This window comes from Archocentrus centrarchus, chromosome 23 (assembly GCF_007364275.1).
Source record: "Archocentrus centrarchus isolate MPI-CPG fArcCen1 chromosome 23, fArcCen1, whole genome shotgun sequence".
NCBI classification, from domain to species: domain Eukaryota; kingdom Metazoa; phylum Chordata; class Actinopteri; order Cichliformes; family Cichlidae; genus Archocentrus; species Archocentrus centrarchus.
In genome coordinates, this window is record NC_044368.1 from 23,370,839 (window position 1) to 23,398,709 (window position 27,871).

General features: G+C 43.2%; 2 protein-coding genes across 2 annotated transcripts in view; one reads left to right on the plus strand and one right to left on the minus strand.

Annotated features, from left to right (window-relative positions):
* lrmp (lymphoid-restricted membrane protein) overlaps nucleotides 1–951 on the minus strand; it is a 32,620-nt gene extending 31,669 nt beyond the window's left edge. Inside the window, exon 1 of the mRNA XM_030720022.1 lies at nucleotides 627–951. The gene's annotated coding sequence lies outside the window, so the exon portion shown is untranslated. The remainder of the gene's footprint in view (nucleotides 1–626) is intronic.
* Nucleotides 49–26,008, plus strand: bcat1 (branched chain amino-acid transaminase 1, cytosolic). The gene is made up of 12 exons (XM_030720025.1): nucleotides 49–73; nucleotides 512–572; nucleotides 2,619–2,813; nucleotides 3,140–3,250; nucleotides 3,377–3,496; nucleotides 3,581–3,741; nucleotides 3,949–4,091; nucleotides 4,625–4,710; nucleotides 5,071–5,211; nucleotides 6,735–6,812; nucleotides 11,028–11,115; nucleotides 25,552–26,008. The coding sequence occupies exons 2-11, from the start codon at nucleotides 543–545 to the stop codon at nucleotides 11,064–11,066; spliced, it is 1,104 nt and encodes a 367-aa protein (XP_030575885.1). The 5' UTR covers nucleotides 49–73; nucleotides 512–542; the 3' UTR covers nucleotides 11,067–11,115; nucleotides 25,552–26,008.
* The last annotated feature ends 1,863 nt before the right edge of the window (nucleotides 26,009–27,871 follow it).

The window sequence follows — 27,871 nt, forward strand, 5'->3', positions numbered from 1 at the left end:
TTTAGGAAGTACATCTTGGAGGTGCTTCATTGCCATCACAGCGCCCCTCGAGTCTGACGTCTCTTCCCTGAAGGTAACGTATCACTATTAAAGCGCTGTTAGATGTCAGTGACCAAGGTTGTCCTTTAATCTGGTAGTAAGTCTGCTTAGAGTCTATATCACAATAGCCAAATTAGTGGTACACTAGTGATGCCACCTCTTACCCAAAATAACAGAAATAGAAAGAGTTGCAGTGATACCATCAATATTTATCATATATAATTAATCTTTTAGTAGGAATAAGTTTGCAGTAGATTATACATAAAAATCAGACACTTTAATTATTAATGTGGAAGGGAGTTTGTTGCTCAGCCTGAGTAAAGCAGCGTCTACTGGATAGTTAACACAGTTTAAGTTCTTTGTACATTGCAGACACATTTGTGTGGTGTTAAAAATCTGATCAAAAGCGTGCTGTCAAAGTAGATTCTTACTGCCGTCATCACATTGTTCAGACTTCTGTCACTGTTTTCAGGGAAGCAGCTGCAACCTAGCCACCATCCCCAATGGCTGACAACAGTATTCAAAGCTTCAAGGTAATGAAACAGATGCATGTGTCTGAACGCTGTCAGTGACTTAAGTGCACCTACCCTCAGTAGCAGCTCCAGGTGTAACATCTTGATGATTCCTCGGCTTCTCCACACTGAAAAATCTCCCCGGTTATCCCACAGAGTAGATATTCTGGCTTGTTTTCATGTTGCCAAGAGAGGCACTGAAAAGGCCTTGAGAGTCAGTCATCAACCGGAGTTCCTATTGTGACAACAAACACTTGAAAACTAATCCCAGCAAATCCCAGCACTTGAAGAAGTCCACTTGTTATCAGCCCGAGTAAGCCTTTTCCTTTGTCCATGTTGCTGCCATTTTTGGAGGTGGGAGAAAGGGGAGGGGAGGGGGATGCGTGCTTGCTGGTTCTTGTCCTCCCTCTTACTCAAGAGCACCCTGTTCATCAGAATCCACTTTCCCAGCTCACGCTAAGTAGCTGGAGCTTTGCTTGTTTTCTGACCCTGACCGCCTGAGCAGTAGATAGCAGGCTCAGGTAGAGATTAGGCTGCACATGTGCAGACGCACGCACCGACACAGACTGAGTACTGGCTCAGGCTTGGAGACGCGTGCCAACTTTGGCTGCCAATGAAAGACATAGAAAGCTGGAGTTCTGTGCAGCTTGTCCTACAGCACGTGAGCCATGCTTGGGTGGAGCGTCTCCATCGGCTCTTCATAATTTATCCTGAAACCTCTCTTATTTTTGACAGATTAGTTATTTGATAAGTACTTCATGTGAAGGCACCCGATTTGTCTTGTAGTGGGAGTGCTTCAGTCAGATGTCTTGTGCTCCTTCTTTCCTCCCTTTGCAGCTTTCTTACACACCGGAGACATTCAGTTACATTCATATTTATAGCCACTTAATCCCAGCCAAACGCTGGCTGGATGCAGGTAACAGTGAAGAAGGATTATGGTTCATTCTGAGGACAGAGCACTCTGCCACCGTTCTAAAACTGCCACTGTGCTGCTGTGTTATTATGTAAAGATAGAGCGGATAGTTTTGTGTGTCTGCAGAGAAGATGTACACAAACCGTAGCAAAGAATATCACATTTCTCTATTTATGCACCTTTTTGAATAACTGAAAAACAGAAGCAGAGTAACTGCACTACTCTAATCAATATCACGCAGTGCTTGTACTGTGGTCACTCACCAGTCACCACCGGAAGTGTAAGCTGGGATTACGGTGCAAGCAAGCGTCTGCACCATAAGGGAGTGGATAAAGGGCCAATCTAATCCTAGCCAATTCTAACTCAAAACTGACTGCTGGCCAGCAAGAAGTATCTCATCAAAAGAAGGATCACATTTTTACGCCTTGGTGAACAGCAGGAAAGAACAGCACTCCCAACTGTTCTTTTTTTTTTTTTTCTCACATAGTTCTTGATAAATCTTTCACATCTTTCAATCTGCTGTCACTGCACCACCACAGAGTTAGCTCAGACTCAGAGACTGGGTGACTCATGTTCAAGGCTTCAGTGCTATTTTGATGCTGTTTGTATTTAACGCTGGCCTTTGACCTCTGAGTGGTCTGGATGAGATAGACAGCTTCCAGCAGCAACCCCTGCTGGCCAATCTTAGATGGGAAATATGGAGTAGCATGGCAGCAGCGTCTAACATTAATGAAATTTTGTCTCACTTCACCCCTCACAGCTAGTAGACATCTGAAAGGATGGGGTGAGTCTTTGGACAAGCAATTTAATAAGCAAAATGTAGGATGCCCTGTTTATGATGCAGTGGACCTCAGAGACATTGAATGTCTGTTACAGAGACATCTATAAATGCTTTTCAGTGCAGTGCACCGATGATGGAGGAGCACCACCCGTTACAGACAAGGTCACAAAGGTCATCCTCAAAACTAAAATATGGCAAGACTGCTTAATACAGAGTGGGTGTGCAGCTGTCAGCTGGATAATGCATCGTGTGTTGTTCTGCATCACATTATATGCATGAAACAAGGAGTAAGTTTTCATTAGGAGAACTTTTTTCTGATTAAATAATCAGTTGGTGTTTTCTTTGCTTTGTTCTGCTCTGTGTTGTTGACCAGGCAGCTGACCTGGTTATCCAGCTGTCCCCTGCTCTAAAAACCAAACCACATGTGGCTGACTTTGGGACTGTCTTCACTGACCATATGCTGACTGTAGAGTGGAGCGTGACTGAGGGCTGGCAAGCCCCGCTCATCAGGCCCTTTGCGAACCTTTCTCTTCACCCTGCCTGTTCGTCACTACACTACGGCATTCAGGTACACTGAACAGCTTCATATTTTCATTTCTGGGCTCTACTAGAGTAGCTTTGCATGACTCACATTTCAAATTTGAAAGAGTTGTTTTAATTTGGTATTGAGTAAAGAGAAAATGTATAAAATCCTGACTAATGGACTCTGCATCGTTAAACGTATATGCCAATAAGAGTATGACAACAGTACACTGAGTTTTATGGAATAAACAGTTAAAACTGTACTACAGTATGATTAATGCATACATTACCAAAATAACACTGTTGGTATTCTCTCGGTTTATTTTAATTCAGGGTTAAAAATTTAGTCAATATTCTCTCTGTTCTCGTTAGCTGTTTGAAGGCTTCAAGGTGTACCGTGGTGATGACAAACGAATGCGTCTCTTCAGACCAATGCTCCACATGAGCCGCATGGCTAACTCTGCTAAGAGGGCTTGTCTACCTGTAAGATGCACGTAGAGGAAGAGAAAATGGTTTAATGTGGGAATAAATGAATGAATGGGCTGGTGACAGACAATGATGAATAAATCGCTGCTATTGCCCTCTGTATTTGTTGTCTTCCCCCTCCAGGCTTTTGATCAGACAGAGTTGCTGGAGTGTATCAGGAGGCTGGTAGAGATTGACCAGGACTGGGTTCCTCATTCAGACTCAGCCAGTCTGTACATAAGACCAACATTTATTAGCACTGAGGTGAGGAGGATGGTGAAGTTCTTGCAGAGGTGAAAGGTGTCTAAAACTCTGAATCATTTATATTTTTTCATGTGTTCATGGCAGCCTTCTCTGGGTGTAAAGAGGCCTGGCCGCGCCCTGCTCTATGTGATCTTGTGTCAAGCTGGCTCTTACTTCAACTCTGAGGCAGATGCCATCTCCCTGTGGGCTGACCCAAAATACACCCGGGCCTGGAAAGGAGGGACTGGGGACTGCAAGATGGGAGGGTGGGTAGACATACACTGTATGCAAGTTTGTTTTCATTTCCTGTGAACCAGCTAATGCAGTCTGATATAAAAAAAAAATTCAGTTTCATTTGTTAATTAAGATTTTATGATGTAGGTATGTAAAAGATGCAGAATAATCACGTTTTTTTTTTTTTTTAATATAAAGGTGTATCCTAATGATGCAGTTGTTACTTTGGATTTCCACAGGAATTATGGAGGCGCTCTGTTTGGCCAGTATGAAGCAGTGGATCATGGGTGTCAGCAGGTGCTCTGGCTATATGGAGAGGATCATCAAATTACTGAGGCAGGAACAATGAATATTTTCCTGCACTGGATCAATGAGAATGGAGGTTGGTCAGTTGCAGAGACTGTATACAAATGACGGAAAAGCTACTTTCAGCTAATCCCATAGTGGGTGGCTCCATTTGTTGGTTTTAGAAGAATTTTTTATTTAATCCCATAGCCACAGTAGTCAGCCCCTGCTGGTCATTGGCACTTTTCACACTGTATGTGAATGATCAATCTCTGAAAAGTGCCTTAAACCTGCATTCTTTCCAACGACCAGCAGGGGGTGTCTTTTCTGGTCACAAAAAGAAGTTAAAGCTCCATAGATGCTATTAGAAAATTACACTACTTCTCACTTGATTTACCTCAGTAAACACTTTCTATCATGTTCATTTTGGAAATTTTTGTACTGTGGAATTAATAGGAAGGGGAATTACTCTCAGCAGATTGGACTGCACAAAACCAGGTTTTACATCAAGGGGCATAAAGCTATCCTTAGTATACAGTCTATCAATAAACATCACGAAAAAATATTGAAAAAAAGCCCAACTTACGTTTCTATTATTATTATTACATCAAATAATTTTTTTCCTAATAGAGGAGGAGCTTGCAACTCCACCTCTGGATGGCATCATTCTCCCAGGCATTACTCGGCGGAGCATCCTAGAACTAACCAGGAAATGGGTAAGAATGGCACACACCGCAGACACACACACACACACACACACACACACACACACACACACACACACACACACACACACACACACACACACACACACACACACACACACAGTCCAGATGTTCAAGTTTCATGTAAAAAGTGTAAAATTTCAGTTAACCTTTGAAGTTGGTTTTGGTAATACAGAAGACATGCAGTCTCATTCTCTTAAAAGCTGGAGCTGCTGTAGTATTTGTTAACCACATGTGGATGGACAAGCACACTCACTTTTAATAATAGCAATGCATCAGCTGCTAATGACAAATGTCAAAAGTTACCATGCATGAATGCATTTTCAAAATCTCGCCGTTCTCTTTATCCAGGGTGAGTTTAAAGTGACAGAGCGCTACCTCACCATGGGCCAGCTGAGCTCTGCTCTCAAACAGCAGCAGGTCAAAGAGATGTTTGGCTCTGGTACTGCCTGCATGATCTGCCCTATTGGACACATTGTCTACCAGGGAGAGGTACTGTAGGAAAGAGGAACAGATATATAGATATATTTCCCGTTTGAACCAAATGTATTCATGTATTAAAGAATAACAAACTTCTGTTAAGATATTGTTTCACTTTATTCAAATTTTGCAGTAAATAATTTAAAACATTTTGCATTTAATTTTGTCTGATTTTTAGAACCACATGAGAAGTGTGATCATAAAATCCTGGGACTCGGCCGATAAAAGTCACAAACCTTAACCAACTTAAATGTGTCCTCTTCTAGCACAGTTACTATGCTTACACTCACCAGACACTTTATTAGGTACTTCTTGCTTGTGCCAGGACCCATTTTTGCCTTCAGACCCGCTTTAATTCTTTGTGGCTCAGATTCATTAAGAAACATTCCTCAGAGATTTTGGTCCATATTGGCATGACAACACCACACAGTTGCTGCAGATCCATGATGGTTGATGATTTGAGCTTTGTGACACTGTGGACATGGTCAGCAGCAATACTCGGGTAGACTGTGACACATGATGCTCAGTTTGTACTAAGGGGCCCAAAGTGTACCAAGAAAATATCGCCCACCCCATTAGACCATGAAACAACATGAAAGCAGGATGTTTCATGTTGTTTACTCCAAGTTCTGACTCCACCATCCAAATCTTGCAGCAGAAGTCAAGACTCATCAGACCAGGCAATGTTTTTCCAATCTTCTATTTTCCAATCGATTTTGGTGAGCCTGTGTGAATTGTAGCCTCAGTTTCCTATTCTTAGCTGACAGGAGTGGCAGCTGATGTGGTCTTCTGCTGCTGTAGCTCATCTGCTTCAAGGTTTAACATGCCAAGCATTCAGAGACGCTCTTCTGCAAATCTTGGTTATAACGAGTTGTAATTTGAGTTACTGTTGCCTTCCTATCAGCTCAAAGCACCTGAACCATTATCCTCTGACCCCTGACATCAAGGCACTTCCACCTGGGTATTTTCTCTTTTTCAGACCACTCTCTGTAAACCTGAGAGAAGGTTGTGTGGGAAAGTCCCAGCAGATCAGCAGTTTCTGAAAGACTCAGACCAGCCTATCTGGCACCAACAACCACGCCACATTCACTTAAATTACCTTTCTTCTCCATTCTGATGCTCAGTTTCAACTCCAGCAGTTCATCTTGAGGACGAGCTGTTGAACAGGTGTACCTAAAAAAGTGGCTAGTGAGTATATATTACATCACGTTACAAAAAGTTTGCCCTGTCATCTTCTGCTTGATCATAGCTTAAGAAATATGGATTTTGTGATTACATCTTACTTTTATTGCATTTATACTTTAAAAAAAACCTCTTCCACCATCTGTATCTGATTAATGGTTTCATATGAAAATAGTGCACTTTAATACTTTTAGTGATAGCTTTGATTAATGAGGTTCATGGTATCTTGTGACAGGAACCCTGTGGCCGCTTGTTTTAACTCCATCTGCTTACTTAATATTCACCTTGTTCTCATAACTTATTTTACAACAAGTCGATTTGCAGAGACAAATTATTAAAATTGTGTGTTTTAGAACTTGCACATCCCCTGCCGAGATAAACAGCCACTGAAGCTGACTTCACGGCTCACAGTGGAACTCACAGATATACAGGTAGGTGGACGCACACGCACCAACATGCATCCGCATCCCACAGATGTTTGCCCGAGCTCACCAACAGCTGATCGAACATTTGTGTTCTTCACACTCCTTTTACCCTGAGGATTCTGCTGTTATGTATTAATAAATTACTTTGAATGCAGCCTAATGAGAAACGGGATCCTACAAAATAAAAGAGCTGGAGCTGGATCTGCTGGGCTAAATGACGGTGCTGTTATAATTTGTCACGAGTCTGACTTGTTAGTATTCACTTTTGGTAAGCAACAAGTAAGAGGTTTAGCTGGAAAAAAAGGCAAATAAGGGGAAATTTTTACTAAATTAAATGATTAATGTGGCACATGAAAGGCAAGACCTATTAAAAACAAATACTCCCTCCAAATATTCACTTATCTTGCATCTCCATAATTGCATTACAGGACTGTTATCTGAGTGGTTATTATGTAAGTCATTGAGATAAAACTATTAAGCTGTTATTTTTTGAACAAACCCCCCTTGGTTGTTATTTATCATACACCCACCGATTCCATTATTTTCCTGTAAGTACATAATAAGTGAAATATCTCATTAGGTAATGAGTAATGACTTGGTAATATTGTACATGGCCTACAATCATGTCACATTTAAAGTCTACTCAGCACTGCAGGTTTAAAGAGATTCATAATATGCTTTGCTGAAGGCTAGATTTGTGTTAATGAGGGTGTTGTGTATTGCTGGCTTTCTGTTATTGTGTTGTGCGGCGAGCCTATTAGTAGAGATATGAGCCTGAGTGTGATGCTTACTTGAGATCCCTGTTTGTTCTCAGCATGGTGCATTTTGTCCTCAAAGATCCTTTTCAACTGAAGTTTAGCTGTGTGTGGTTAGCAGATGACCTCTAAGTCCTGTTATACAAAGAAACTGACTTTCATATGTTTAGCATCAAAGCTACTGTCCATAAGGAATGCTGCACAGCTTGAGGCCTAACTAGGCCTACAATTTTTTCTTCTTCTTCTGTCAGCTCCTCCCTTTACGGGTTGGCGCAGCAGGTCATCTGCCTCCATTCTACCCTGTTTCCTCTAATGTCACACCAGCCCTCTGCATGTCCTCATTCACTACATCCATGAACCTCCTCTGTGGTCTTCCTCTTTTCCTCGTGCCTGGCAGCTCCATCTTCAACATCCTTTGTCCAATATATTCACTGTCCCTCCTCTGCCATGTCCAAACCATCTCAGCCTTGCCGCTCTAAGTTTGTCTCCAAACCGCTCAACCTGAGCTGTCCCTCTGATGCACTCATTTCTAATCCTGTCCATTCTGGTCATTCCCAGTGAACATCTTAACATCTTCAACTCTCCCACCTCCACCTCCACCTCCAGCCCTGCCTGCTGTTTTTTTGTCAGTGCCACCATTTCAAAACCATACATCATAGCAAGTCTCACTACCTTCACTTTCATGCTTGCTGCTATCCTTCTCTCATGGATCCCCCCTGACAATCGTTTCCACTCTTACTTGCACTCTCCTCTTCATTTCTCTTGTGCACTATCCATTACTTTGGATAACTAGGCCTGAAACAAAAGCCTTTAAAACTATAAAGCTTAGTCAAAATAAAGCATAGCACACTTGAATTTCAGCTAAGTAGATGGGCTGTGATCTTTAAATTGATCAATTGAACAAGTTGTATTTGCCAATTTTATACTCACAAGGAAAAAGGGAGGCAGGTAGCAAATGAAACAATAATGAGCTTCAATGGAGGAAAAAAATAACAATTAATGCCCTCTGCAGGGACGTAGCAGGATGAGTCTGATAAAAGTCCAGGCTAAATATTTATAAGAGAGGAAAATCAATAATCCAAATGGGTCATAATTAATGAGTGCAAACCACGAGGGAACCAACACACTCCAAGACCCAAGCAGGCGCACAGGTGGAGGGTAAACTAACTAAGCTAAAAGGAAACAGAGAATCAGAGGTGGAAACAAGACAGAAACAGGAAGTAAAATCCACTAAAAACAAAACTACCAAGTTAAAACAGAAATGACATCAATGTGTGAAAGAGAGAAAATATTTTTCCCTCTTCATCTCCTCTGTCCTCCATCCTTCTGCCTGTGACCCAGAAACCAATCTCAGTGCAGTTCAGAAGGATGTCTCAATTCTTTCAATGCGTCTGGAGGACAGAAGACAGAGGACAGAGGGGGCAGTAGGAGGAGCTCTAACTCCTGTCAAAATTGTCTTTTTCACATGCCTGTACAGTACAAACCATCTAATCCTCTTTATTCATGAGCTGTTTCACTTATTGAGGACAATCAAAGGTGTGCTCCTTTACCGATTGTGTTTGTGTGATTATACGAAGTATAATATCTCATCACAATGTGCCATGCTGTACATTTAATTGAAAATAGCCTTAACTATGAAATATGTCATGAACACTATTACTGCTTCATAAAATACAGCAGCAGTTTGTTTTGTTTGGGCTATAACCACACAATTTATGATGCAGTTGTGTCCCACATCATATTTAATTGACAGGGCTTTAAAAAGAGGCTCCAAAGGAAGGATTTCTCATTTTGTTAAATGCCAGCTGACTTGACTCCTTTGTCCTCATATCTCTTCCTCATCTCCTCCATTCACTTCTCTGGTGGGAGGTTCTCTGTTCTCTGTGTGCAGGATATGATACCACACGAGGTGTGGTCATAAAGTTCAGTGACTTCAATCATAAAAATCAAAAACCTTGCCTGATTTAAATTTGGCCAATCTCCCCGTCAAGATCATCTTATTGTGCAGCATGGCTGCAATTTTTAGATCCTTACCTGGAAGTCCTCTGTTGTCTTTTTGTACTTGTACTCCCGCAGTGGTCGCTAGATCTTCAAAACAGCAATGTTTCAGCAATGAAATCCCATAGTGCACAGTGCAATGATCAGAATGAGACCACCAGTAAACAAACTAGAAATCACAGCCGCTCTGGAAGCTGTCTGGACATGTGTGGGAGAGATTAGTCAGGTGAGAGTTTATGCTTTTTAAAGGCCAGTTACCTGAAGGTGAAAGAAAAAGGTGGAGAAAAACTGAAGGACTTTCCAACACTTTAAAAGTAGAATCAATTACTTTGACTAGATGGTCTCATTTCTATATTACAGTGTTATAAAGATATTAGGTCTTCTTGATCTCCTAAATGTCCTCTAAACACTTTGATTAGTTTATGCTGCTTATCTCTTCAACTAGCCTTTTCTGTTGCTTGGTCTCTGTCTTCCTCTCTTTACGTTCTCTGCTCTCTGTGTGTTTTTGTTTTTATTTGCAAGTCTGCGGTAGTCAATTAGCATATCTACTCTCTCCATCATCCGGACCTTGTAAGCGATATGTGCGATGAGTGCATTGCCTCCATCTTTATATGTGATAACATCCTCCTTCGTCAACAGAGAGTAGAGGCAGTCGCTGGCTTAATGGAGAGTTGCAGATAGGGGCAAGACAAACTCCTGAATTCTCTCATTAAGCTTGTTGTAATTGCACAAACCCAATTATTGCCTCAGCCTTTTGTGATCTTCAAAGCCAAGATGCTGCAAATGAAGCCTCGAACAAGTGCGAGAGGAGGAGGAAGAAGATTTGGGGGGAGGTGGGCGAGGGGCAGCGACGGTGGCGGCGGCAGAGCTTAATGAACAATAAAATCGACAAAACGCTGGAAAACGCCGCACTCCTTCCGCAGCGCTGTTAAATCTGTTGACATTTCATTTGGAGGGAAGCAGCGCAGTGTTAGCCCCCCTTGCACACTCTTCCTCCTGCCCCTCTTGAAGACAACATTGTGCAACAAACAAACGAGTGGTCTGAGGCAGCAGATGAAAGATGGGTTTACTAAGTCGCCCTGCTGTTCCTCTTTCAAGTTAATTAGAAATCACATTCTTTTGTTTCCCCTTCGCAGGCGTTTATTTACTTTCTCACTTCGACCATTAGAACAAATTTGCAACATGAGACACAAATAATTGGATTTGTCTCCACGGCTGTCACGGATTGGGGAACATTTTGTTTTGATTTTTTATTATAGTTCCTTTCTCTCTGTTGTGTTGTGTTCTGTTGGCGGCTGAGTTTGCAGATTTGCTTACGGATATTTGAGTTCATTTCTTGATTTGCGTTGTGCTCCCAATTAAGCAGAGGGAGGCGAGAGAAGTTTAGTGCTTAGTGGTTTCTTGTGCTCAGGCCTCAGAGGACCAAAGATTTTCATGTAACCTTTTCATGACCTTTATTCTCTTGCAGTACGGACGCACACCTAGCGACTGGACCTTCATGGTGTAGCAGTGTTGAAGGAGCCTGGACTGACCAGTTGGTGCACAGATAGACATGGGTCAGTACAGCATAACAAAGACACTCTGAAACTATGTAAAATATATTCAAGACTTGGAATCTAATTGCAATTTAAGTGACTATCTCACCTCCTTTTACACTTAAAATAAAGACAAACACACAACAGTCCAAAGGAATTAATAAAGTAGGCTAATGTCTCATGCAATACTGCACAATAACTTACATTATCCCTGCCATGAGGACTTGCTTTGTTACTTCTTGCCAGCATCCCAACTGTAGCTTTGATACAACATGCAAGACATTAGAGTTTCACACTACTACATAAGAATTGCAAAGAGCTTTTAAATGGCTTAAACTTGTGGGTCTGATATTAAAAAAGTGAATTTAATTTAATTTCTGTCAAGGAGTCTTACATTATAAAGTAGACTATACTGCCAAAAGTATTCATTCTTCTGCCTTCACACACATATGAATTTGAGTAACATCCCATCCTTAATCCATAGAGTTTAATATGATGTCAGCCTCATCTTCATCTCAACAGCTTCATCTCCTCTGTGATGACTTTCCATAATATTTAGGAGTGTTCATGGGAATTTTTGACCATTCTTCCAGAAGCACATTTGTGAGATCAGACACTGATGTTGGAGAGAAGGCCTGGCTCACAGTCTCCGCTCTAATTCATCCCAAAGGTGTTTTCAGGTTGAGGTCAGGACTGGAACAGGAAGTGGTCATCCCCAAACTGTTCCCACAAAGTTGGGAGCATGAAATTGTCCAAAATGTCTTGGTATGCTGAAGCATTAAGAGTCCCTTTCACTGGAACTAAGGGGCTGAGCCCAACTCCAGAAAAACACCCCCACACCATAATCCCCTCTCCACCAAACTTTACACTTGGCACAATGCAGTCAGACATACACAGTTCTCCTGGCAGCCACCAAACACAGACTCGCCCATTGGATTGCAAGACGGAGAAGTGTGATCCAGAGAACACGCCTCCAAAGCTGGTGGCGTGCTTTACCCCACTGCACTGTACACCTCTGTGCACTATGCACCACTGACCCCACTCTGTGATTTTACATGGCCTAGCGCAGGGATCCTCAAATCCAGGCCTCGAGGGCCGGTGTCCTGCAGATTTTAGATGTGTCTCTGCTTCAGCACACCTGAGTCAAATATAGAAGTCATTAGCAGGACTCTGGAGAACTTGACTGCATACTGAGGAGGTAATTCAGCCATTTGATTCAGGTGTGTTGGATCAGGGACACATCTAAAACCTGCAGGACACCGGCCCTCGAGGCCTGGATTTGAGGATCCCGGGCCTAGACTTCATGGCTGAGTTGCTGTCATTCCCAATCACTTCCATTTTGTTATAATAACACTAACAGCTGACTGTGGAATATTTCACAACTGGACTTGTTAGACCAGTAGATTCCAAAAATCAAAATATAGAGCTGGAAATCATAATAACAGGCCCACTTTAATAAATAAGGACTATTCTAATGAAATAAACTATAGGTTTTAACACTGCAGTTACATGTAACAATTTTTTTTTAATTTTAGAGTGTAAATTGAGATCTTGCCCATAACTAGCTCACTAGGAGTTTGACTCTTATAATCAATAAGCAGTAATTAGGAGGTTATTAAGGGCAAACTCGGCTAAAGTCCTAGAAAACATAGAATACAGCTAGAAAGAATAAGCAAATAATAATAATAAATGTTGTCTAGTGAGGAATAAAGGACAAAATAGCTACAAATATGCATACCTATAAGCCATGAGTTAATGGTGAATATATGTACCTGAAGGTAAAGCGTTATCAAAATGAGATATAATATGTTAATTGCTGAGTTTTAGATGTGCTGGCTGGCAGCAAACTGGCTGCTGGCTGCAGTCTCCCAGTTCTTAATCTAACATGAGAAATGTATCCGTCTTCCTTTCTAACTCTCACAGTGAAAGCACCTAATACACAGCTGTATTCACAGATTCTCTATGGGGTCTTACATGTATCAAGAAATGTTATTTCTTTCTTTTATTTTGCGTATCTAATAAATGTACTGAACTCTTTCTTGCTCTGCTGCTTCAGCGGATGTGTAGAAAGAATATGACGTGTAAGCAGAAGTATGTGATCCCTCATGCATCTCACCTCTGTACTTTCAATATGGGGAGGATGCTTCATTCAAAAGGCTCCACAAAGAACGTCCTACTGAATGAAATACAGGGGTTGGACAATGAAACTGAAACACCTGGTTTTAGACCACAATAATTTATCAGTATGGTGTAGGGCCTCCTATTGCGGCCAATACAGAGTCAATTCGTCTTGGCAATGACATATACAAGTCCTGCACATTGGTCAGAGGGATTTTAAGCCATTCTTCTTGCAGGATAGCGGCCAGGTCACGATATGATGCTGGTGGTGGAAAACGTTTCCTGACTCGCTCCTCCAAAACACCCCAAAGTGGCTCAATAATATTTAGATCTGGTGACTGTGCAGGCCATGGGAGATGTTCAACTTCACTTTCATGTTTATGAAACCAATCTTTCACCAGTCTTGCTGTGTGTATTGGTGCATTGTCATCCTGATACACGGCACTGCCTTCAGGATACAATGTTTGAACCATTGGATGAACATGGTCCTCCAGAATGGTTCGGTAGTCCTTGGCAGTGATGCGCCCATCTAGCACAAGTATTGGGCCAAGGGAATGCCATGATATGGCAGCCCAAACCATCACTGATCCACCCCCATGCTTCACTCTGGGCATGCAACAGTCTGGGTGGTACGCTTCTTTGGGGCTTCTCCACATCGTAACTCTCCCGGATGTGGGGAAAACAGTAAAGGTGGACTCATCAGAGAACAATACATGTTTCACATTGTCCACAGCCCAAGATTTGCGTTCCTTGCACCACTGAAACCGACGTTTGGCATTGGCACGAGTGACCAAAGGTTTGGCTATAGCAGCCCTGCCGTGTATATTGACCCTGTGGAGCTCCCGACGGACAGTTTTGGTGGAAACAGGAGAGCTGAGGTGCACATTTAATTCTGCCGTGATTTGGGCAGCCGTGGTTTTATGTTTTTTGGATACAGTCCGGGTTAGCACCCGAACATCCCTTTCAGACAGCTTCCTCTTGCATCCACAGTTAATCCTGTTGGATGTGGTTCATCCTTCTTGGTGGTATGCTGACATTACCCTGGATACCGTGGCTCTTGATACATCACAAAGACTTGCTGTCTTGGTCACAGATGCGCCAGCAAGACGTGCACCAACAATTTGTCCTCTTTTGAACTCTGGTATGTCACCCATAATGTTGTGTGCATTGCAGTATTTTGAGCAAAACTCTGCTCTTACCCTGCTAATTGGACCTTCACACTCTGCTCTTACTGGTGCAATGTGTCTACTGCCCTCACCAGGTGCTGTACCGAATACATGGTTAGACAGTGAGCTAAACACTTGCCCAATAGAACACTTCAGACAGGAGCTGACGTTGAGGTTGTTTATTGGACGTCCTCTTTTGTGAAACTGTTAACATTGACATAACGATAAAGAAATGGATAACAGTATTACATTGAAATCACTTATACCATGAAACAATCTACATTTGTACCAGTTGCACACCCTATTCAATATACAACTGATTAAAGACAACTCTGAAACATTAAGAAAGAATCTAACAATAACACAGTTGTTTCTGATTGAACATTGCCATGTGATCACCAGCTCTGATTATGAGGTCATTGAACAATAAGAAATGTCAATCTGCATACAATGAGCTTGCTACTCATCAGAAAAATGTCCAACTGAAAATAATACTCACAATTTGTGCGAAATCAAGATCATAAAAGAGAGGATGGATTTGGATTCTGCCATGCCTCATTACGCTGCTGCGCCCTCAGACAAAATGGAGGACCTACCTCGAACATAAGTTTTAAGTCCCCCCTACCACTAGATGTCAGTATAACAAACTAAATCCACTGGAACCAGAACACTCCCCGCCTAACTTGGTAGAATACCAAGTTAAGTAATAACATAGGATAAGGTGTATCACAGTATGCATTCACATTTCCCTCTAGATTGTTTCCTTAGAAACAAGAACGACCTCTGTCACGGGTCTTAAAAACAGTCTCTGTTCACCATTCTTTACAATCCTTACTTCTATCTTCCTGACTTTATCATCTTGACTAGGAAATGTCCTGGTAACCAGTGCAACTGGCCAGTCATTCCTTTTCACTTGGCTATCCTTCAATAGCACAACATCTCCTTCTTGAAGGTTAGGCCTTTCAGTTCTCCATTTCCGACGTCCTTGGAGTTCGTTAATGTATTCCTTTTTCCAGCGATCCCAGAATGTATTAGCTAGGCTCTGAACACGCCGCCACTGATTTCTGAAAAGGTCCGCTCCATCGAATTGACCAAGTGGTACTGGTGCTGTGCCTACTTTCTGAGTGAGCAGCATAGCTGGGGTGAGAATGATTGGCTGGTCCGAATCTGTAGAAACTGGTGTGAGTGGCCTTGAATTTACTATTGCTGTCACTTCGGCCATAAGGGTCACTAGGACATCATCCGTAAGCTTTGCCGAACCCTGTTCCAGAAGCATGGCATCAAGGATGCGCCGTGCAATGCCGATCATTCGCTCCCAGGATCCACCCATGTGCGAACCATGCGGAGGGTTGAACAGCCACCGACACCCTTGATCCAAGAGGTAGCTTCCAATTTGTCTGTTGTCACAACCCTTCTTCGTGATCTGAAGCTCCCTGCAAGCACTCACAAAGTTGGTACCACAATCGGACCTTAACTGCTTTACCGGTCCTCTGATGGCAAAGAATCGCCTGAGAGCATTGATGAAGGAGGATGTGTCCATGGACTCAATGACCTCTATATGGATTGCTCGAGTGCTCATGCAAGTGAAGATAACGGCCCATCTTTTATCATTGGCTTGCCCACCTCTGGTTCTTTGTGTTACAACAACCCAGGGACCGAACACGTCCAAACCCACGTTCGTGAAAGGAGGATCTGTGCTCAGTCGGTCTGCAGGCAGGTCAGCCATGATCTGCTCTTCTTGTCTGCCTCTCAACCTGCGACAGATCACACAGTGAAAAATCACACTGCTGATCAACCTCTTTCCCCCAACAATCCAGAATCCGGCTGCCCTCACAGCTCCCTCTGTAAAATGCCTACCCTGGTGACAAGTTCTCTTATAGAAGTGCCTGACCAACAACAGGGCAACATGATGCCTTCCAGGGATGAGCATAGGGTGCGATTCGTCTGACGTAAGCTGGGCTTGCGTTAGCCGGCCTCCAACTCTGAGAAGTTGACTTACGTCGACGAAAACATGGAGTTTGCTGAGCGGGCTTGATTTGCTGACCGATTGACCATGCTGGAGACATCTGACCTCATCTGAATATGCTTCTCTCTGAACAGTGAAGATTATAGTGGCTTTAGCCTGGTTCAGTTGCTCTTCACCGAGATGCATGTTGCACCTATGCCAGCCGTGACAGACGTCATGCTTAAATCCATGGCTGAAAGACTTTGCAATGTGTTTGAGCAGTGAAACAGCCCTCACAAGAGTCTTCCAAGTAGAGAACCGCTCAAAACGTACACTGCTGAACGTGTTGTGAGCCAGGCTGGTGACACAAGTTGTGCCCTCTGAACGTACCTCTGGATCTGAATCAGGTTCCACTAGGCCGAAACTCTCCTTGCAACACCGACTCTGTGCCACCTCAGTCAGAAAGTTAGGTCCTGTTAGCCATGAAGAAAAGGACAACTGGTTGGCTGGTAGTGACCTGGTTGCATGATCAGCTGGGTTGTTGTTGGTAGACACATAATTCCATTGACTTGCTTTTGTTGACTGCTTGATGCGTTGTACACGGTTGTGAACATAAACGTAAAAGCGTCTTGACTCACTGAAGATGTAGCCCAGCACCACTCTGCTATCGGTAAAGAACTGCACGTCATCCAGTGTCATATCTAACTCCTCCTGGAGCAGCTCTGCTATCTCGACGGCTAGCACCGCAGCACAGAGTTCGAGTCGTGGGACTGTGATCTCTGGTTTTGGAGCAAGCTTAGCTTTCCCAAAAATGAACCCGACTTCACTGTGACCTTCTCCGTCTGTTACGCTCAGGTAAGCAACAGCTGCTACCGCCTTGATGGATGCATCACAAAACACAAACATTACTTTCCTTTTAGCCTTTGACAAAGGAAGTGATGTGTACATCCTTGGTAACTTTAGCTCTTTTAAGTCCTGAAGAGAAACTCTCCATCTCTGCCATTTTTCGTAGCTGTCCTTTGGGAGCGGTGCATCCCAATCACAGGCAATAGAAGTGATGTCCCTTAATATCAAGCGACCCTCGATGCTGACAGGTGTGGCAAATCCCAGCGGGTCGTACAAGCTATTGACTGTGGACAGCACCCCCCGTTTTGTAAAAGGCCTCTCACTGAGATCTACTCGAAATGTAAAGCTGTCTGAGGACAGGTCCCAGCCGAGCCCTAGGCTTCGTTGTGGAGGTGCAAAGTCTTCCCCGAACACAAGACCCTGGAGCTCCTTAGCAAGGTCCTCATCTGTAAAGGCTCCCATGACTTCTGCGCTGTTGGATGCTATTTTGTGCAGTCGCAGATTGGATTGTGCCAACATGCACTGAGCTTTCTTTAGCACATCAATTGCCTCTTTCATGGTAGCAAATGACTTAAGTCCATCGTCGACGTAAAAATGGCGTTCCACGAAGAGTCTTGTATCTGTTCCATATTCCCCTTCTCCTTCCATGGCTGTCCTTTTCAAACCATAGATGGCAACTGCTGGAGATGGGCAATTACCGAACCCATGGACCTTCATCCGAAACTCCACGATGTCCCCATCAAGGTTATGTTCATGGAACCACAAGAAACGGAGATAATCCCGATGCTCTTCTTTAACTAAGAAGCTGTGAAACATTTGCTGAATGTCAGCCATCACCGCAAAGGGTTCACATCTGAAACGGACGAGCACACCGATCAGACTGTTATTTAGATCTGGGCCCTTGAGTAGCACGTCATTCAGGGACACATTATTGTACTGGGCACTGGAGTCAAACACCACCCTGATTTGACCAGGCTTTTGAGGGTGGTAGACACCAAAGCTTGGTAAGTACCAACATTCATCTCCATGTTCCAGAGTAGGAGCTGGTTCTGCATGACCGTTACTGAAAATCTTCTCCATGAACTGCACGTAGTGGTCCCTCATCTCTGGCTTCTTCTTCAAAGTATGTCGAAGAGACATCAGACGTTTAAGGGCCTGTTCCCTATTATTAGGCAGGCGCTGTCTTGGTGACCGAAATGGGAGAGGGGCCACCCAACTGTTAGATTCATCCTTGGAGAACTCTTCATTCATAATATGGAGGAAAAGTTTGTCTTCAACTGACGGCGCCACTTGGTTGTCTTCTATGGTGCGACTAAAGATCTGCTTACCAAGGTTATCTTGACCCAATTTTTCCGTAGGCGCAGTTGCTTGGTCACTTGTAAACCTCTCTTTGACACTGATGTGGTTCACACATGGTCTGAAGAAACTGGGACGACCATTCTCCAGAATACTGGTCTTAAATGCATTCACATTAGGCTTGTGGGCTCCTTTCAGGCACACGTCTCCTATTATTACCCATCCCAAATCGAGTCGTTGGGCATATGGTGCATTATGTGGCCCATTACAATGACTGCGAACTTTGTGGACACGGATAATGTCCCTTCCAAGCAATAGGAGGATTTCGGCTACTGGGTCAAGAGGTGGGATTTTGCCAGCAATGGGTCTAAGATGAGGATAATGAGTAGCAGCCTCTGGTGTGGGAATTTCCTCTCTGTTGTTGGGAATCAAGTTGCACTCAACAAGTGTTGGCAATGCCAGAGGCACACCCCCATGTAGAGCTTCTATGATGAATCCCATGGCCCTTCTTCCACTAGTGTTTGTTATGCCAGAGCATGTTTTCAAGGTGTAAGGAGAGACAGGTCCTTGAATGTTGAATACGTCAAAGAAAGCAGACCTGGCCAATGACACATTACTCTGGTCATCCAGAATTACGTACATCTTCTTCTTTTGTTCAGGACAGTCTTTGGGATACACATTGACTAGACACACCTTTGCACATGACTTGCCATGGAGGCCTTCCCCACAGACTTCTGTGCAGCTGGATGTTGTGATAGGGGAGCCGTGGTCGGTTTGTTTTCTGTCATGCTCCTCTGTTGAAATGGAAGACTCTCTTATCATCCATGGTGGAGGACCATCATGAAGGGCTGAAATGTGCAGATCGCTGTTGCACTCTGAACAGTGAGTAACTGCCTTACAATCTCTAGCTTTATGGGTTACTGACATGCAGCACTTGTAGCAAATTGAATGCTCCCTGAGAAAGCTCTTCCTCTCATCCAAAGTTTTCATTCTGAAACCCCTACATTTCTTCAAAGAGTGTGGTTTCTTGTGAATAGGGCAGAGCTTGTCTGGATCCATGCATAGCTTTTTGTTATCCGCAGATTTGGAGGCTTCAATTTCTGTCTTGTTAGCAGAGACGGGAAACTTAGCTTTCCACTGCTTCTCTAGAGTCCTCTCAGATTTTGGGGGTGCTGCACTAGAACTTTCAAGGGAAAAGCTTGGGTCTGTTTTCATTTCCGCATGATAGTTAATAAAATTAACAAAGAATGAAAATGGAGGGTAATGCACCAAATGCTCTTGTTTGTACCTAGTGCCTTGAGCAACCCACGACTCTTGAAGGTTATGTGGGAGCTTTTCCACAATTGAGTTAATCCCTCTTGCAGAATCAAGGAAGTTTAAGCCTGATAAGTAGCCTTCATTTTTGGCGGTTTCTACCTCCAGGAGGAGATCAGCAAGCTCTAGAAGCTGTCGACTATCCTTAGCAGAGAATTTCGGGAAGTTCTCAAGACGCTTGAAAAGTGAAGCTTCTATGACTTCAGGAGAGCCATAGTTTTTATTTAGTCTTTGCCACAGTCTATCAAGACCCACTGCTGGGTTATTGATGTGGACTGCTCTGATTCTTAGAGCGTGCTGAAGTGACTCCCCGCCAAGCCACTTGGTCAGTAAATCCAGCTCCTCGCTAGGTCTGAGATTCAAACCTTCTATGGCGCTGCAGACGGTGGATTTCCATGATGTGTAATTCTCTGGCCGATTGTCAAATACTTTAACCCCTGTTGAAAGAAGACCACGACGAGCAAGGAAAGCCGCTAGGTCTGAAATGTCTGTGGAAATCTGTGTAGGCTTGCCACCGACTTCATGAGGAGTGTTCATTGTATTCTTGCTGTGGGGTGACAAGGGACCATAGGCTTTAAGGCTGACGTGATGCGTGGCTTCAGTGTCTTGAAATCGGCGAGATGTGTAAGAAGAGAGAGGCTGCACATTGGGTTGTCTGCTGTATGTGGCACCCACAGGCCGAGTCTGAGAAGAATCCTTCATTTCATCTTGCTGATGACCGAAGTGAGTATTAATGTACTCATCAGTGCGTTGTTGTGACACAGCTGATGCTAAAGGAGGCCCAGTGATGCCAACTTCACTTTTACTGTCTTCATTAACTGCAGCAGTCTCTAATACTTTTGCCGCAGCTAGGGCAGCTTCAGCTTCACCTTCCTCTTTAAGGGCATTAAGTGTAGCATCAAGGCGAGCTCTTTCAACTTCCATGTCGATTTGCCGTCTTGCAAATTCTGCTCTGGTGCGAGCTGCTTCCGCTTTTGCCCGAGCTTCTGCTGCAGCCTGGCTTGCATGTGATTTGCAGGATCGACGTGATGACATTGACCTTGCTGATGAAGCTTTACACTCAGACCTGACCTCCAGGTTCGCCGCTTCATTAGGATCTGGCACACTTGACATGTTAGCACTTCACAAGAACGTAATGCATATGCAATCCGCCGTGATGTTCTTGATGTATTTACAAATTTTTCACTCTACTGCCCTCACCAGGTGCTGTACCGAATACATGGTTAGACAGTGAGCTAAACACTTGCCCAATAGAACACTTCAGACAGGAGCTGACGTTGAGGTTGTTTATTGGACGTCCTCTTTTGTGAAACTGTTAACATTGACATAACGATAAAGAAATGGATAACAGTATTACATTGAAATCACTTATACCATGAAACAATCTACATTTGTACCAGTTGCACACCCTATTCAATATACAACTGATTAAAGACAACTCTGAAACATTAAGAAAGAATCTAACAATAACACAGTTGTTTCTGATTGAACATTGCCATGTGATCACCAGCTCTGATTATGAGGTCATTGAACAATAAGAAATGTCAATCTGCATACAATGAGCTTGCTACTCATCAGAAAAATGTCCAACTGAAAATAATACTCACAATTTGTGCGAAATCAAGATCATAAAAGAGAGGATGGATTTGGATTCTGCCATGCCTCATTACGCTGCTGCGCCCTCAGACAAAATGGAGGACCTACCTCGAACATAAGTTTTAAGTCCCCCCTACCACTAGATGTCAGTATAACAAACTAAATCCACTGGAACCAGAACAATGTGCAATTAATGAAGATTGGACACCAGGCTGGTCCAATTTAGCCATGAAACCTCCCACACTAAAATGACAGGTGTTTCAGTTTCATTGTCCAACCCCTGTATATGATATTCTGTATGTGCTGGAAATGATTTCTTCTTTTTCACTGAGACTGTTGCAGTAGCAATTTGACAGGTGAAGCATTTACTGCACTGAGCAAAGGTTTAAGCAAAGTACTAAAGCATGAATAGTTCTATAAGACTCCAGGCTGTATATTAATAATAATCAATAGTTGCATGGAATGCTCAGCTGGGAGGGATGGCAGGTACGTTCAGAGGTAAGCAGGGATATTAGCTGGTTAACTTCCTCATCAGAGAGTGGTGGGAAGTGGGCAGTCATGTGAGTAATTTTCCAGAGGGTGAGTGTGACTCCAGAGAATTGCCAAGGAAATGAGAGCAGAATCGATGGTGGGGAAATAGGCTGACAGACCGGAGACCTGAAGCTGAGGTGGCTGTAATGACCTGGCAATGAGTGGACGTTGAACCAGTTCTTTTATGTACATGATTATGATGAAATGGGAAGCAGGTGCATCCACCAGAATCCTGCCAACTGGTACAACACGCCTCTGGGAAGGCCACGTAGGGCAGGCAGGCACTTCCCATGCTCTTAGAGAAAGTGAGAGAGAGAGCTGTGAATGATATAGTGAAAGTGAAAGTCAAGTGGAATTGTGGAGAGGAGCTCCAGAATCCTCTCAAAATGTCAGAGCCTGGTTTGCAGAGACGCCGCGACATTCTTAATGATGCAAATGCTTTCCTGTCATCCTCTACACACACACACACACACACACACACACACACACACACACACACACACACACACACACACACACACACACACACACATACACGCATGCACAGTCTCTCCGAGAGAAGCTGGAACATAACCAAAGTCATTAGCATTATGGAGTCATAATAGAAAGCCATCAAAATGGAGAGTGCTTTTCTGTTTGGGTGTACATGCACACACACACACACGCACGCACGCACACACACACACACACACACACACACACACACACACACACACACACACACACACACATATGAATTCAATATAATTCAGGATACTTACAGTAGAGGTAGCTTAAAGATGAGGGTAAGTTGTGGCCACTACTAAATTTATGTGTCATTTAACTAAGCCATCTTAATCTGTCTGTGCATCCCATAGATGGATGGATGTGTGTGTGTGTGTGTGTGTGTGTGTGTGTGTGTGTGTGTGTGAGAGGGAGAGAGAGGGAGAGGGGTTGCCCTGTGGTTAGAAGATTTTTGGATCTTTGTGAAGACATTTTGGCAACAGCTCCTTCCTTGTGTGCAGTGTGTGCAGCACACACACACACACACACACACACACACACACACACACACACACACACACACACACACACACACACACACACACACACACTTCAAAGCGCCATCTAGCCTCCTTAATCAATGCCACTGGTTGATAGCCACAGAGTGTCTCTTAGCATCTAGCGATACTTCTGTTTTTCCCTTCTATTGCATTTAACTGCTTGCATTTTGTTGAGTAATCATCAGTTATTATAAACTGGCTGCTCAAAGCTCTTTTACTTGTCCATAGGAATCATTAAAAGTACATATGGTCTAAATGCAGTCTAGACAGGTGACTGCTTTAATGCATGCTGGCTTCAATCAGAAACCATTGATGGAACATTATCAGAGCTGTTACAGCACTGATGCTTCATTTGAGCTGATCAGACAACTGATGATGCCTAAGTCAATAAATCACTATATGTAGAAGGTCTGTGTCTCCTCCTGTGAATGAACCATTCTGCAGATTTTTTGATTTTTAGGGAAATGTGCAGTCCACTACGCTATAGAGGCACTAAAATGTCAGTATAATACTAGTAAGCAATAAATTCTATAACCAAGAAGATTGAAAAAAGATTTTTAAAAAAACGGAAATCTATCAAAATGTGTCTTAAAAAGTGATTTCAAGGACATCCCTAGTTCTGCAAGCCTCATCTCCTCAGGCAGGTCATAGCTGAGGGGCACTGCTACTGCTTTTAGAGTTCAGTGTGTTGCCAAAGTATCTCTCCACTTCTCTGTGCTCAGAGTTTCCCCCTGTAGCTCCCTCATTTCTTTTATTTTCTTTCTCACTCTCTGCCTCTCTGTTACCCAGACAGGCCTCTCCCATTCAGCCTCGAGACAGCGATGATGTTTTAATTGTCACTCCTCGTTAAGGCAGCCATGACATTCACGCGAGGACAGAGGGGAGGCGGTCGGCATAATCAGAGGAAATGGAGAGAGAGAGAGAGGGAGAGAGAGGGAGAGATGGCACCCATTCAGCTACTAAGAGTGGTATTTGGCTCTGAGCAGTGTGCCTCCTTCTCTCTCTCTTTCCACTCTCTCATCCCGCCAGGGCATGATCTGATTTGACAAGCGCAACGCTGTCATCTTGAGTTTGTCCAATTTGAAATTCTAATTAATGAACTCGGCGCCACTTTGTGTTTTTGTCGTTGTTGTTATGTTCTTCCTCTTCTTCTCCTTCTCCGTCTTAGGCCTGTTTGTCTTCTATTCGTCTTTTCTTTAACCTTCCTCCTCACTCCTCCAGTCTTCCTCCAACGGGGCGGTGTGACTGCACCGCCGCTCGCTCTGGGTGCGATTGTGGTCTCACACCATAGCAGATGATATCAGTGGCTTTGGGTCACCCAATTAGAATCAAATTCCGCGTGTCTGTGTGTGTGTGTGTGTGTGTGTGTGTGTGTGTGTGTGTGTGTGTGTGTGTGTGTGTGTGTGTGTGTGTGTGTAGTGCCATTGTGCTTGTCTGTTTGTGTCTCTTCAGTGTTTTTCTCTCAGAATCCTAATAAAGAAGCAGAAAGAGGGGCAATGACTGCTGATCACGGGGGCTAAAGGGCAGAAGGGTCACACATTTACTGTATAGTAAATATGGAGGGAGCAATCCAACCTAATGCTGTTTAACCCCACTGTGCTTTACATTTCTGGCACAAGACCTACTTAGCATCAGGTTACATCAGTAGCATCTTGGTGAAGGTTTTTAATGGCGGTAAAATCAAAAAGCAAAGAGCTTTCAAGCCAAGCAAACTGATGATCATCTGCTTTGCAGAGAGTGACACCTCATAGAACGTACACAGAGATGAATGAATCTAACCACAGACTTGATCTAGAGGCACAGAGTGGGTAAAATAACACCAGCATCACCATCCAGGTCCCACAGAGTGCTGTAGGTGAAGACAGACTGCCACTGGACATGTTTATGGGTCTATCAGCGTCTTAAAACTCATTTGATGAAATTTAATTAACTTAAAAAACCAGCATCGAACTCTAATTGTTTTCTTTATAAGGAAAAGTTTTTTTTTTTTTATAGAGTCAAATATTTTAGATGCTGAACCACCAAAGCCCCAAACACACTTGGAATTCTGCTGTAAAATATCAGCAATAAATAACTTTTTAATAGATTAATACTGCCTGCATTCATTTTTTTTTTTTGATCAACCTAATAAATTGAATTGAAAACTGTGACTCCCAAGTTTCAAAATGCTAACAGTGAACGTAACACATCCTTTGGTTACGGCTTAGGATGGATTACTCTTTTTATTTAACAGCATCCTGAGTTATGAAACAGGGTGTACAGTGTGTAGCTGAAACCATGACCTCGTGGACTTTTAAACCTCTGACGGGTAGAAGAACAGAGAACTTCCTGACTCAAAGAATGTTGTTACTGAGCACAGAGTAAACCTGTAAGCGGCCCCTGTACCATAAAAGGTTGAAAAGCCCTACTCTAGAAGACAGGAGGTAATATCACACATGCAGATGCTTTTAGGAGAATTAGGCTTTAGTATTTTTACACCATTGTCCTGTCCTTGGTGTCTCCTCTGTGCACCAACATCATCAACAGTCAGACACATGGCCTGCTGATGGATGCTATGCTTCAGTCTTCTACCTCAATGACTTTGTGACTCTTCTCTTTGCAGAGCTTTCCTCTTCCCCACTTCTGAATCCAGCTCTGAATTTGACATAAGAAAAAGAAGGAAGCATGCCGTGTCTTTCTCCACCAGCTGGTGGTGCTCTCTGTCTACAAAACATTCACCTTAACGCAGCTCTGCTTCACAGAGGGAGACGCAGAAGAGGGAGAAAAAAAGGGAGAGGGAGTGAGTTTTTGGAGGCCTGCCAATCATGATGAAAAACCACTGCAGAACTAATCTATTTCCATGCCCATCTTAATCCACGAACACAACGATGGCATCATTTAATCACAAAATCATCATCACCATCACCACAATCACCATCGCCCTCCTCTCCCTCACTCCAACCCTCCCCCTCTGCTGCATTAATAAAAATGTATTTATTTATTTATGTATTTATTTTCTTTTTTGTAAATAAGAGCTCGTGATTAAGAGCAGATTAGCATGCCTTCAGACGGACGGACAGACAGACTGTGATGGGTTTTGTTAACATGGGAGTAACACTGGGTGTCAGTTGTGCGCTGACATTACATCAGCGTTATCCTCCTGCCGCTCATGTTATCGCTGTTGGCTTAGAGTTTTAGGGGACTTTTTAACAGCAGCACTGCTTAAGAGCTTAGAGTAGATGGATGGACGGGTAGATGGATGGATGAAGATCAGGCACACACACACACACACACACACACACGCACGCACAGAGAGAGATCAGTGTCACTCACACAGCTTCAGCGCCAAAGCCTGATTTGCTTTGTGGTAAAAAGCTGTTTTATTTCTCACCAGTGTTGTAATGGAGATGCTCCACTGTCACGCTACACTTGAAGTCTCATTTTGGACCGAGCAAGAGAAAAATCTGCTTTTTTTTGTTTTGTTTTAACCACTAATGTATTCACCTCATTCTGCACTGTATGCTGTCATACCCTACATTATTTGTGATGGCTGGATAATTGGAGCTGGAATGAAGGGAAGCACAGGGGTTAAATATACACACTTTAGATGTTTAAAGTCTTATCCAGCATACAGTCCCATTAGACAGGAACCAGATTCACTCTGCATCACAACAAGCAGGCAGAAGTTAATGACCTAAAATCATGGAAGGTCTGTGGCGTGTTCTCCAACATGCCTGAAACAGCCTCGCTGCAGAGTATCTTGAGTAACCATGCACGAGTTTACCTAAAAGGACTGGTGCCATTTTAATAAAGAGAAGTCCCACTGAATATGGATTTGGTCTCATTTTTCTCTATCCATGTTTCCAAACATTGCTGATGACTTGGTAACACTTAGAAAAAGGCCCACCAAGCCAGCGAAAACATATTACAAAGCCACGAAAACATGTTGTTCAACCTGGAAACCAAAGCAAAAACACTGAGCACCGTTTTCAGGTTTGAAAGTGCCCCGGGTTACTCAGCTCAGTTTACTTTTACTTTGCACATCGCCGATTAACTGGCTGCATATTTTATTTATTAAAAAAAAAAATGTATTTTTCATGAAAGAGTTGTGTTATTTCCACATTTTTTCCTGACACTCCGAAGTGGCTGTGACACTGCATTTTATCTGTCTGATGAAAAAAAAGAGCTTATTTTTAAAGCAGCTTTTTCCCTTTCAGTGACTGGAACTTTTGCACTGTACTGTATTTAAAAAATAGAGGGACCGTATCATTTTTACCCTACGATCCATCTTTTTTTTTCTGCTACAGATTGATGCCACCTTCTCGGATTAATGATTCAGACCTTGTCGTTTATGGATAATCATCATAAAAGAGGTTTTATTTGAACTTTTCTCCCCTTGTGACCACTTGAATTGTAGCAAATAAGGAAAATATAAAAAAGGGATAATTGTGGATTTTGAGGATTATGTGGAGAGTAGCGATTTGAAGAGTAAAGGACTATGCAGTACTATCAGCTCACAAATGAGGTAACTGAGGTAAAGGAATTGTTAATTCCTCTTCCAATATGTAATCTGAGGGCCACCCACTGCATATAATCAGGACCCTCTTCATACCTTTTTGTCATGATGAAATCTTCTGAATTTTTCTTATGTTGGTGGTCACTGAAACCATCTCCTAAAATTGAATATTTTTTACTTGTAAAATGCCACAAAAAGAAACAAATGCTTAATATTAAAGACTCTCTCAGCCAGCCACTGTGGGAGTAGTATGTACTTCATTTCGCAGGTGGGCACATTTTGCCTTGGAATGCAGGACACCTACTTATTATTCAGGAGCGCACTGAATATTTTTGTATGTATGCGCGCGTGTGTCAAACGGAGACGTCGGTCCTGACGGTGAGTAATGTTCTCCGGGCCTGGCGGCTGGCACTGCTCTGCATCCCTG

Excerpts from the sequence above, each read along its gene's own strand:
- bcat1 (XM_030720025.1), top strand. The coding sequence starts at position 543 with ATGGCTGACAACAGTATTCAAAGCTTCAAG. Across the intron at positions 3,742-3,948 it reads GGGGACTGCAAGATGGGAGG|GAATTATGGAGGCGCTCTGT; the intron begins GTGGGTAGACAT and ends GGATTTCCACAG. Across the intron at positions 4,092-4,624 it reads CTGGATCAATGAGAATGGAG|AGGAGGAGCTTGCAACTCCA; the intron begins GTTGGTCAGTTG and ends TTTTCCTAATAG.